The sequence below is a fragment of the Rhinolophus hipposideros genome (genome assembly GCF_964194185.1).
Source record: "Rhinolophus hipposideros genome assembly, chromosome: 7".
In the NCBI taxonomy this organism is placed as follows: Eukaryota; Metazoa; Chordata; class Mammalia; order Chiroptera; family Rhinolophidae; genus Rhinolophus; species Rhinolophus hipposideros.
In genome coordinates, this window is record NC_138053.1 from 27,362,689 (window position 1) to 27,375,609 (window position 12,921).

The window sequence follows — 12,921 nt, forward strand, 5'->3', positions numbered from 1 at the left end:
GTCTTTTGGAGCAAAAATTAATGTAAGATCTGGTCTTATTTTACTATAATATATAAGACCCGGTCTTATATAATATATAAGACCCGATCTTATTTTACTATAAGACCTGGTCTTACATAGCATAACATAACATATAACATAACATATAACAGTAACATAACATTAACATAACATAACATAACATAAATACTAGGTCTTATATTAATTTTTGCTCTAAAAGATGCATTAGCGCTGATGGTCCGGCTAGGTCTTATTTTCAGGGAAACGGTAGTTACAGTGGAGATAGATTGAGAATGGAAAGTAGAAGGAACAACTTCCCTGTTCTATTGAAGGTGGCACACCTCTTGTTTTTAAAATATTTTCTCCTCTCCCCCTACCCCCGGCTTTCTTCTGCCTCCCCCGCACCCCACCACCGCCACCCTCAGTTCAAGCCGTTGTTTCTCAGTCTAGTTGTGTAGGACACAGCTCCCTGGCCCACGCTGGTATTATGAGCCTAGCGCTCCCCCTGCTGAGGCAGTTGGTTGCCAGTTGTCGGCCACTCACAGCAGCTCACGGCAGCTCTCGCCATCTGCTGGCTGCTCATGCTGGCTGCCAGCCACTGACGCTGGCCGCTGGCCACTCATACTGACCACCGGCCACTAATGGCGGCACACAGTAGCCTATGGCGGCACACAGTAGCCTATGGCAGCACACAGCAGCTGGGGTGGACTCACGCTGGCTGCCGCCCACTCACCCTGGCCACCAGCCAATCATGGTAGCACATGGTAGCCCACAGCAGCACACAGCAGTCCGTGACCACACACGGACTGCCATGGTAGCCCGCGGCAGCACACAGCATCCCGTGGCAGCACACGCAGCTCACGCCAACCTCCTGTTCACGGCAGCCCAGCTCCAGGGAGAGCCATTGTTCACAATCTTAGCTGTAGAGGGCGCAGCTCACTGGCACCTGTGGGAATCAAACCGGAGGCCTTGGGGCGTTAGGAGCACAGTGCTCGGACCGGCCTAAAATATTTTCTTAATATTGGTTCTGAGCAGCTTTCATGTGACATTGGAAGGCCAATTCTTATTTTTTTCCAGTGGGTCCCATGTTGTGGTTTCAGTTTTGTTGATTGAAGTATACTTTTACTGAGGTGTCCGTTGGAAAAATAACCCAGTAAGAACAGATGGCTTCTTAGAACAAGTTCTCTTTTGTAAATTCTCAAGGGTAGTGTGCAAAATTTTAATTAAAATTGGAGATGCTGGGAAAATCACCTCCCAACATTTTACAGAAAAATTTGAAAAATACCTATGGATGTTTTTGAGTAAATTTGTTAATCTTGAATGATTGTTATAAAAAAGAAAAGGGTGAATCAAGTACAATCCATTTTCTAATATATTTATTTACTCTAGTCCATTTGTAGTTCTAATTACTGCCAAAATGAATTATGGCTTAATGGGTGGATGAACTGGCTTCTTTTAAGTGAAATGACCACTAACACCCTTTTCATTAAACACTTTTCTTTAGGGTTGACTGGTGGGTGTCCATGACACATCATTGTTCTTCTTAAGTTAGAGGAGAGTTGCTATTAGTAGTCATCTCACTTGCACTTTTCCTAGGGAACCAGATACTAGACTGGTATTTATAAAAATTCAGAACGTACCTGGCATGAATGCCTGGTATAAGTTGGAATGAAGTACAGGCTGGATGTTAATGGAGAGGTGGTTTTTGACTGTAATTCTACAAGGTTTAGCCCTCCCTTAACTGGAAGGTCCATTAGGCAGCAGCAGTTTTCCAACCAAGGTGAGTGGTGATGCACTCCAGTGAGCATCATCCAGATAGATCTTCTTATCTGTCGATGAGTAGTTAGCATTTCAGAGTGCTCTTTGGTAGGGTAGAAGGTGTTATGGAGGTGATTTTGAGGGGTTTATAGACCCTTTAGGTACTATTTGCTAGGAGAAGAATTAATGGCGGTAAATTGTTTCCTTGATACAGGAGGAGATTAGTTACAGTTTAGATTTCCTATCCTGGGCACTGGTTCCTATGGAGGTTGGTTTCTGTTTTGGCAAGTTGTGATTCTCTGTAGCCACTTTTTTGTCTCTCCAATTTTAGGGGTAGTGGTGTTCCCTGTAACCTCTTTTTTCTGACAAATATAAGAAGAGTTGTTGATTTTTTATTTTGTTCAGCTTTTTATTTGTTGTTGGGATGGAGTGGCAGCTTCTAAGTTCCTTACACGCTGGTCTGGATACTGGACATTGGTTTCTTTTTAAAAAAAAACAGCATTGCAGGGGTGACCGGTTAGCTCGGTTGGATTGTGCTGCTGATGGCACCATGGTTGCTGGTTCGATCCCCGCATGGGCCACTGTGAACTGCGCCATCCTTAAAATAACAAAAAAATGGCATTGCAATTAATTACTGGATGATCATCTCGCTCTTGTTTACATTCAGTTGCTTTTTTATTTTTTTTTAAACTTTTATTTATTTTAATTTTTCCAGGACCCATCAGCTCCAAGTCAAGTAGTTGTTTCAATCTAGTTGTGGAGGGCACAGCCCACAGTGGCCCATGTGGGGATCGAACCGGCAACCTTGCTGTTATGATCACCGCGCTCTAACCAACTGAGCTAACCGGCCGTCTACGCTTACACTCAGATTTATGTTTTAATAGAGCAGATCTGTGGAAAGACAAGGGCTTCCCAAACCCCCTAACTGGGATGATCTGGAATAGGTCTTACTCTAGGGCCTGGTTCTTACTCTGTAGTACCACCTGTTTGGGGTCTCAGCTGGACTCGGGCTCTTATCAGGAGCTCTCCATTTTGGCACTCTCTTCCTGGATAGAGAAATCTGTATTTAGAAGAGTTGTATACCTCTTCTATTGTTTCTAGGTGAAGGACTAATTGTGTTAAATTCAGGGCCCGTTAACCCGATGTTCTTATAGGGCTTGGCTGATGCTGTCTGAATATTTTTCTATGGCTGAAAGATGGTTACAGCATAGAGAGATTTGAACATCAGCAAAACTGGGACATATACTGGGTGTAATGATTGACTCTAGTGCCTGGATTTTCTGGAGCATTAGGACGTTTATGGTTGGGGTAATGGTGATTAGTGCAGATAGGCACTGGTGCTTATGCAGTTTTGCCTGTTACGTCCCGTGATGATGTCTAAAACTGAACGTGAGTTTCTGCAGTGAGACTAAATGACAGTAATTATAATTATAAATGATCAGTTGTCCCTAATAGGTTGCTGGGGCTCCCCTGCTGCTGCTGTCTGTTGATACCATCCACATGGTTTTTATCTGTGTACCGCTAGTCATGTGGTCCCTGCCTCTATGGAAAGTCACTTGTTTGTAGATAAAGCCACCAAAGCCACTTGCTAAGGTCAAAACACCAGATAATAAGCTTAAATCTCTCTCCTAGGCTGCAACAGTATGATTTACCTGTCTTAATCTGAGACTCTACTAACCTATCTACACATACTTATGTCTAAGACCCTACAAAATACCTTCATTGTTCCTTTTTAATATGGATTCTGTTATTTCTTAATGATCCTGGCTGGTATACTGTGTATTGAGGTCTCCTTACTCTCCAGGATGTGAACAAAGTGACAAATAAGACAAAGGAATAGTGACAGAGGAAAAGTGTCAACTTGATTACTCAGAAAGACTAGATTGGAGAATGTTTAGTAATATAGTTAAGTGGGCTTGTTAACTCAGTGCTGGAGTTTGGCCGTCTGACCCACTTGTCAGCTAGGCAGACAAGCAGAGTGGACTGTCTGTGCAGAAGTGGAGATTGCTTGCTCCCTGTGGGCAGTGTGTTCCCAAGGAGAAGAAGGATAGAAATGAGCTGAACAGGTCTAGCTGATTAAACACAAACCAACCAGTGAGGAGACCAAGAATTACATTAATTGAACTTCCTCCAGAAGACGGAAGCAGTAGTAGAGAAGAATTTCCTCCCATGTTTGCCTGTATTTTCTTGATTTATTCATTTTAGACTATCTCTACTGATTCCTTGCTATGGAACTTGAGGAATTGGCTTACTTATCCTTTCCTGTCTGCTTTCTTCTCATCCTTCCAAAATAATTCTGCTATAATTTTGGTTAAATAAGTATTCAGTATTCGTATTTTACAGTCATGTACCTACCTTCTTTTCTCTATAGAATTTCATTTTTATTGGAATTAATAAATGTCTGTTTGTCCCCTTCAGTGTAGTTTCTAAACTCAACAGTAATGAAACCTAAAGCTTTTCTCCAGTCGCATTAGTGTATCTATATGTAGATACTTGATCAAATTTATCTTCTTAAAGCAGACTTTCCGGGGATAGTCTGAGGGCTGCATGCTGGACTTCTTATATATAAGTGCTCTTGCATTAGTGGTCATTTTAGTATCTTACCTTCACCATTATTCTTAAGGTTTTCCTCATCTTGCTGTTATATTAGGTATTCTGTTACCTATATGTCACATGTTTTTTCTCTTGGTGTACTCTTATGCTTTCTAGCGCATTTCTAATGTCTTAATAAAGAATACATGGGAGGTAAATCTTTTGAGAAGTAGCATGTCTGAAAATATTTCTATTCTACCCTCACACTTAATTCATAGTCTGAATCCTAAGTATAGAATTCTAGGTTTGAAATAAATTTCCTTCAGAATTTGATAGCATTGATCTGTTGTTTTCTTTCAGTGTTGTTAAAAAGTTTGATTCCTTTTTGAAAAATCCTTAATCGTTTGTATGAAATCTGTTTCTCTCTGGACATCTGTGGCATCTTTTTTTATATTCATAATTCTGAAATTTTATGATGATTTGCATTGCCCATAGGTCTGTTTTTGTCATTTGTGCTGGACTCATGAGTGAGCCCTTCCAGTCTGGGAGTCTGTGTGTGGCCTTTCATCCTAGAATATTTTATATAATTAATTCTTTGAATTCTTCCATATTCATTGTATAAACTTTCACATTGTGCCCACATTTTCAGCAGTGTGCTTCTGCTTTCAGCCATGAATGATGTACCCCAGTCCAAAGACACAATGTTTTACGCTCCCCAGTTGAACTCCAGTCTTTTGCTATTGTGGGAAAGCGGACAAGGTCAGGCTGTGCACTAATGGGAGGGGATATCAGTGGTTAACTACTTCTAAAGAAGACTTTCAAGAATCCAGTGTATTTGGCATCAACCTCACTCTCACGGCCAGACATATGTGAACCTGTTGGGAGTTCCGTATTGATTATCAAGCTGCTTCTGGGCCTCCCCTATGATTGGCTTTGGATTGGCTTTCTCAGGTCTAAGTAATGTGCCTTTGTACATTTGTTCTAGAAATACATGTGCATTATAAGATCTATTAGTGGATATAAAGAACACAATGAATACTGATGAACAAAAGTGACATTTCATGGTATCTGCAACAGCAGTGATGTTATATGAAATTATCTTTGATTTCTATTGTCTATCAAGTCACATGTACTGCCAAGCACTGACTTTTTTTATTTGTTTGTTTACATTAATAAGTGAAGGAAAGGCTAAAGTTCATTTAAAGAATAGTATGAAAATAAAAATATACTCTCTTTTTCCTTCACTTTTCTGGAATCTGTGAATTCTACCCACGGACCTGATTTAAAACTCCTGAATTAGTGAAAAACAAGGTGGTGTATGAGACCATAATCATGGTTTCCTGTGTTTATCCATTTTTCGAAGCGGCCTCTACAGTTTGTAACCCCGATCAACCTTTTCATTTATTCAACAAATGTTTACTAATATGAACTAAGTGTAAGGCACTGGCATCAGGGACACACTAGTTAACAAAACAGACAAACCTATATGGAAAATTTGAGAGAATTTTATAGTAAACACCTGTATGCCTAGATTGTATGATTAACACTTTAGTATGCTTACTTTACTACATATACAATTATCCATCCCTGTTTTGCAAATTGTTTAGTAAATATTTAGTAGCTGAGTCATGCATTTTTTTCAGGCACTTTTTAATAATTTTTTAAATTAATGCTACGTAGCCCTCCAGGAAAATTTTTATTACTAATTTACACTCTTACCAGTGGCGTATTATCACACTTTGAACCTATGCCAACACTGGGTTTTATTGTTTTAAAGGTAATTATTTGATAATTTTTGATAGAGAGGTTGTTACTAAAGTAAGTTTCTTGTTTTAGCTCTAAGATAACTCTCTTCCATATCTAATACTCATAAAACAGTATTCAGTTATAATCTGCTTTGGTCATCTGATCTTCACTGTAGATTTGGAAAAGAAATACATACATGTAATTTGTTCTATGTGATGCTTAATATTTTCAAATGGAAGCATTGTGCCTCTTCATTAATTATTTAAGGTCAGCAGTTGGGATTTCAATCAGGATATTACTAGTCCTTTTATTTTCAGCTTATGCTACAGTGTGTAAATAAATACTCTAACTAGAGTATTAGCTATAGCATATTCAGACTTTTTTTCTTTTTCACAGAGTCAATGAGCCAAAGGAGAGAAATGATTCACTGGAGGCAGTCAGAAGTAGAACTAGAATCTCATGAATTAAATATTCTTTCACTCACTGGTCCTTTGTCACACTTCTTGGACCTTTGTTTTATTCCTTGGACATGTGTCCCACTCAGTGTAATACTATAACTGATAGGAAGACTCAAAAAAAAAAAAAAGATATGAATTTGAAGTGTTAAGCAATCTAGGCACCTAGGTAGGCAGATAGTGTGAGGTGGTTGAATCAAGGAAGTAGGTTAGAAGGAGGAAAAGCTTACACAGTACTGTTTTAAATTACAGATTGCTTGTATTTTATTTTAAAAGTTTATAAACAATTAGTTAACTTTGGTATGGCTATTTTCAAAAAACTGTATGGAAATTTCACTAGAAATATGTTATGTTTGGTATTTTCTAAGCATTTAGCCAAATCTTTTTGTTCACAGCTGGGCTCAAAATGCAGAGAACTCAAAGATATTCATTTCGGCCAGTGTTACAAGATCTCAGATGAAGGCATGATCGTCATAGCTAAGGGCTGTCTGAAATTACAAAGAATATACATGCAGGAAAACAAATTAGTAAGTACTATCATCCTCATGTTTCTCATTTTGTTTCTAACTTTTGAATTCCTTATATAACTTAGCTTATAAATTTTCTTGTGCGTATTTTCTTTTGGTGGTTTAGAGGCACGTACTACTTAAAAGCAAGAATCCTCTCAAAACAATGATTTTATAAAATGATACTATAACTGTATAGGTGCTGATATGTGATTCTTGCATGACAGTCAAGTAACTCAAGTATATTGGAAGAAATTAAATTTAGTTGTTAAAACATAAGTATGTGGTGTAGTTCCTTCTGATTACCCTAGAGCTAGTAATAATGCTTGATGGTTAGGATTTCCTAATATTCAGGAGACGTATACTTGCAAAATAGAGCCTATCACTTGGTGAAAATAGATTTCAGTAAATTCGGGCAAATAATCTTGGTAGTTACATAGATTTTATATTCTAAGCACATACATGTGTAAGTCATTCACACTTAATGTGTATAATGTATTTAAAGCTATTTAATATTCTTTCAAGATGTAATTCACATATCTTACAATTCACCCTTTTAAAGTGTACAATTCTGTGGTTTTAGTATATTCAGAAAGTTGTACAATCATCATCACTAATTCTAGAACATTTTCATTACCCCAAAGAGAAACCCTATGTTCGTTAGCTCTCACTCCCCATTTTCCCCTTCCTTCAGCCCCTGGTAACTGGTAATCTACTTTCTGCTTCTATGGATTTTCCTGTTACAGGCATTTCATATAAATGGAATCACACAATATGTGGTTTTTAGTGTCTGGCTTCTTTCACTTAGCATAATGTTTTCATGGTTCATCCATGTTGTAACGTGTATCAGACTTTCATTTCTTTTTTCTTTTTTTATGGTTGAATCACATTCCAAATCCATTTAATTTTAATTGATAGGTACATAGTACAAGGCAACAGAAAAAATTGTCACTAGGGAGACACTACTAGAGTTTTCAATGTTGGAAAATAGTGTGCTTTAAAACAGGCAAGGTGGTCCTGAATATATAGCATAATTACAAAGTTTTGCTTTTTAATTTCATCCCTCCAAAGAGATCTTTTTGTTGCCCCTGGAGTTAGTTTGTAAAATTTGATAAATACATCTCATATTAATGTAAGTTTTGAAAGGTCTGTAAAAGCATCAGTACTTCAAGTGAGATAATGCTATTTTAAAAAGATTCCAGTTAGAAAAATTGAAACACTGAAGTAAAAGTTAATGCTTTTATTATCACGTAGAATTATATTTGTCTTTAAAATTTTATAATAAAAATACTTCACATTCCTCTTTACTAATTTAATACAAATTCAGTAATCACTACTTAGGCAGGATGATCCTGTAGAAGTAATAAGGTCTTCTGGGTCAGACAGACTGAATTTTTGAATTCTGGCATCCACTTACTTGCTTTGTGACCCTAGGAAAGTTACTTAAGTTCTCTGAACCTCATTTACAAATGAGGTTAACACTTGTTGTTTTTTTTTTTTGCATGTTGTGGCTTTGAGGATTAAATGACATAATGTCATTAAATTCTCTAGTACCAACTCTGACCCATTAAAAAAACTACTAAAAAAACTAGTAGTTTTTATGAGATTATAACAATATTTGTTATCTGTTGGTTTGTACTTGGCACTTAAGATAAATTAAAGGATCATCATCCCAACTTAAAATTTTCGTGTTTCTCACATAATGGGAATATTTGTTGAGTGAATAATATTTGTTTTCTTGTTGCATAAACACAGAGAAACATTTTTCTTGACATTAAAAATTTTAGTGGTTTCCCAAAGGAATTTACTTGCATATGTTTTAAAGTTTCTAGTTATGTTCTCATTAGCTTTTCCCTAATACTGTGTTCTATTAAAAAGTTGTTATATGCTTAAATGCCAAAGGAATTAGTTTTGGGTGTAGGGTTGGTTATTCAATAAACCTTTTGATTTCATTGGAAATTTAAAGTTATTTTGCTAGATATGGAAGAAAGTTCAGTTTAATAAGCTTGTTTCAAATTAAGTTTCTTAGGAAGGGAAATTTAGAATAATTTGAACTCTTTATATTGGATAATTGAGTTATTGATAAATAACCTTCCATAGGAACTTTGATTTGTATTTTTGGAATTTATAAAATAAGGGGAAATATTTGAATGACTTACTAAACTACAGTTATAACTAGTTTGGTTGTTTTAACTCTGAGAAGTGTTATTAGTAATTTAATGGCAAACATTTTAAATAGGGTAAGTAGAAATAGTAGAGTTCTGGTTAAAGGCAAATAATATTTATATATGCATATGTATAATTCATATTGTATATGTAATTACAAACAGGAAATATAGGCATCATGAAATCGACAAATATTTTAAATTGACTAACAGAGATATTTATAAGTGAGAAGAATACTGCTTCTGAAAGGATGCTGACAGAAATTGACCTGTGCAGATATTAATCATTAGCCAAATTATTTTGTGTAGTCTTTTATGTTATATAGCATCATAGCATAGTGTTTTTTAAAAATATGAAGTTTGCTGACTTTAAAATATTGAATTGATTGTTTTTGTACGTTGACCGTATTTGACTGAATATACATTTTTTTCATGTTATATCTTGGCCTTTAGATGGCAGCATTGTCTTTGTATGTTTCATTGACAGCTTTTTGTGTCCTTGCTATAACTATAAAGATACAGTGCTTATACATAGTTTTTGCAGATATTATGGTTTATTTTTAATTCTTGTGTTTCAGGTGGTTTAAATAGTAAAACTTGTTATGAAAATAATTTGAAATATTACTTGCATCTGTAATGTTAAAAGATGAACTTGTTATTTTACACAAAGTGGTAAGATATTCAAACATTGTTATCTGTAGCACTGATTTAAGTAAAATAAACTTTAGAATGGGGGAAGGATTCCTGTATTTACCAGAGGGAAAACTTACGCAGGTGGACATTGAGGACAGTGACTTGGCATTTTAAGACTCAGATGAGTTATGGGGAAGCAAAGAATTGAGGATTTACATGTAAAACCATCCCCAAAGAGAATGAGGTTCTGTTTTAGTCATTTTTGAGTTAGACAAGTGTCATTCACTTACATGGATGTATGTTGCATTTGCTGTAAATGTCTTGTGTAGAATCGAGATATAGGTGTGAGAATACAACTATGGTGAGTGTCTAGCGTATCGTATATGACTGTCTCCCTGCTTTTAGCGATAGCTTTCATATCACGGCGGTGCAGTACTTGACTACAGTTATTTTAAAGGCATATTTAGTTTGTGTGTATGGTTATTGATGATCTAGAAACCTCATTAAATATATTCTCTCTACTTTCTTTGCTCCAGATTTTGCTTCTCTGTTTGTTGGACAGAGAAGCTCTTTGTACAGCTTTCTATTCAGTTGTAAAATGATGGGGTCAGATAGATTATCTGTCATTTGTTATCCAATCTGATATTTTAAAGTACTGGGATTTTATGATTTCTTATGAAAATAGCTTCTATGCTAAGTCCTATGGTCATCATATTTGATAGAGATCTGTGTGTTTGGTCTATTTTTTATGCACCTTTTACTTTGTAGAGGTGAATTGTGAACTAGTGTAGATTTTTGAATTATTAAGAAAGTAGTAAAGTATCATGAATAGATTTTAGAAAGTTTTAGGGAAATGATAAGTGTTTCCTGGTTAAAACTCTGTTTCCTGAAAGTTAGTTGTGACAGCTGGGTGAGTTATTTTACTAGTGTTTAAATTCTATTACATCTCCTAGCGTCCCTTGGCTGCTGCTGTAACATTTCTTGTAACACTGTTGTTTCTATTGTTTTTAATTTTATTATCCTTTGGAGGCTTACACAGATGAGGTAGGATCTAAATTCACGTCCAGGCTTCCCTCTTCCCAGGCTGGAAGCATTTAAGGGGTGATTGAGGCAAACACCATGTTTGAATTGAACTGAACACAGTTCGTGCCTTGATCCTACAGTTTCTTACTCACGTGATTTGGGTTAGTTATCTTAATTTTTGTACTTTCATTTCCTTGTTTGCAGAAAGGATATAATACTACTTCAAATATGCTCTTAAGAGGATCAGACTAAGTGAGATTAAGAGGTAAAGTACCAAATGCGTGTCATGGTCACAAACACAGGAAGTCTTCAGTAAAGGTTCTTTATTTTCCTTTCCCTATCAGAATTTACTTTCTGGAGTCTACTAATTTGACCTGGGCTTTGTCAGTGTCTAACATCACCTACTATGTTCGTATTTCGCCCATTACCTTACCTCCAGTTTAATTCTTGTTTGCTGCTTGCTGTGATTTGAGCCCAGTGAATAGACTGGTAGCCATGTTAGCATTAACTGGGGTATGTAAGGTAAAATTTGCATAAGTGCTTAACTAGCAGTAGCTAATTCTTTATTATATGAAGGCTTGTGTTTCCTCACTCTTACTTTTCAACCAAAAAGAGTGAGAGAGGACCAAATTCATATATTAAGGGATTTAGCCCTCCCCTCCCCTCAAATCTCCCACAGCGCTCCTGATATCTTACTTTTCAAACACTGCTTGTGAAATGAGTTTACCTGTAATCCCAGACGTGAATAATTTACATTTGTGAGGGATTTGGTTTTCAGTTCAGCCTCGAAAACCTCGACTTCATTGCCATTTCCCCTCTGAATGGATGAGGCATTTACTTCACCCACAGTGGTGGTTCCCAGAGAGCAGTGATGCGTGAGTGTGGCTTCTAAAGAATGGGGTCTGAAGGCACTGAGCTTTATTCTACTATCGTATACTACATTTCAGGGTTTTGCTGTCACTTGTTCATATTTTAAAGTACTTAGTTACCTTTTATTGAGTATTTATAATGTACCAGGCACTATGCAGTTTTACATAATTAATCCTCACAGCCACCATATAATTTAGCTTATTTGTATTCCATTTTACAGATGAGGAAACTGAAGCTAGAGAGGTTAAGTAACAACAAATTAGTGTCAAAGTCAAGATTCTAAACCAGATCTGTTACATTTCCAAAAAACCTTTGGCCTCAAGTCTTTTTGCATGCATGGATACATTACAAATTGAGCTAATCCATATGCCCTTGAACCAAACAGTATTTTCCAAACGGCGTTATCTTTCTTTAAAACACTGACAGGTAGTATGAGAAATCAAAGGAAGAAGTTAATTATTAGCATGAGCAGATCTTCTTGTTAGGATGATAACTGATTTGAGGGGAAGCTGTAAGTACCAATGGAGATAGATTAAAATCTTTTTAAGGAAAATTAGTAAAATTATCAAAGAAGAAAACTGTCTTCAAGATAGTATTTAATGTTGATCCTAATCCTTTACAAATATGAACATAGTTAAGTTTAATAGTAGCTTGCACTCTGTATGCAAAAATTTTTCTTTGCAAAAATCATAGTATTTATACTTTTGTGCAATTTGGATTCAGAGGCTAGTACCATTTCATTTTTGTCTCTCAGCTTTAATAGAAATTTTAATGGGTTAATGAACTGATAACTTTCTACTCTGTTCCTTAACACTATTTCAAATGTTCATTCAGTTTAGTTAACACTTGAATACCTACTATTTGCCAGGTACATCGGAGTATGAGAGGTGTAGAGGAATTAAAAAAGAGCTATACTGCCAAAGAGAGGAGATTCTGGTCTAGGCCTAAGTGCTATGGAAGTACCAAAAGTAAAATCAGTTACTTATGTGAGAGATAAGGGAGGAATCAGGAAATCCTATAAATAGTAAGTGACATTTGAACTGGATCTTGAATGATACATAGTGATATGATGATTGTGATGCAAGCAAACATTTTTTGGGGGGTTGCTGTTGAGAGAAACATCATAACGAAGACAAGGCATCAGGAAAATATGTGGCATGTTTAATACGTGGTGGGTATTACAGTAAAATTAGCTTTATGGGCAGGGTGGGTAGGGGAAGAGTTCATGTTTGG

At 36.3% G+C, this 12,921-nt stretch overlaps 1 protein-coding gene across 1 annotated transcript in view; it reads left to right on the forward strand.

The window, feature by feature from the left end:
* Positions 1-12,921, forward strand: part of FBXL17 (F-box and leucine rich repeat protein 17) — a 476,918-nt gene that overhangs the window by 33,582 nt on the left and 430,415 nt on the right. Inside the window, exon 4 of the mRNA XM_081053340.1 lies at positions 6,887-7,018. Coding sequence (XP_080909466.1) covers positions 6,887-7,018 — 132 coding nt within the window. The remainder of the gene's footprint in view (positions 1-6,886; positions 7,019-12,921) is intronic.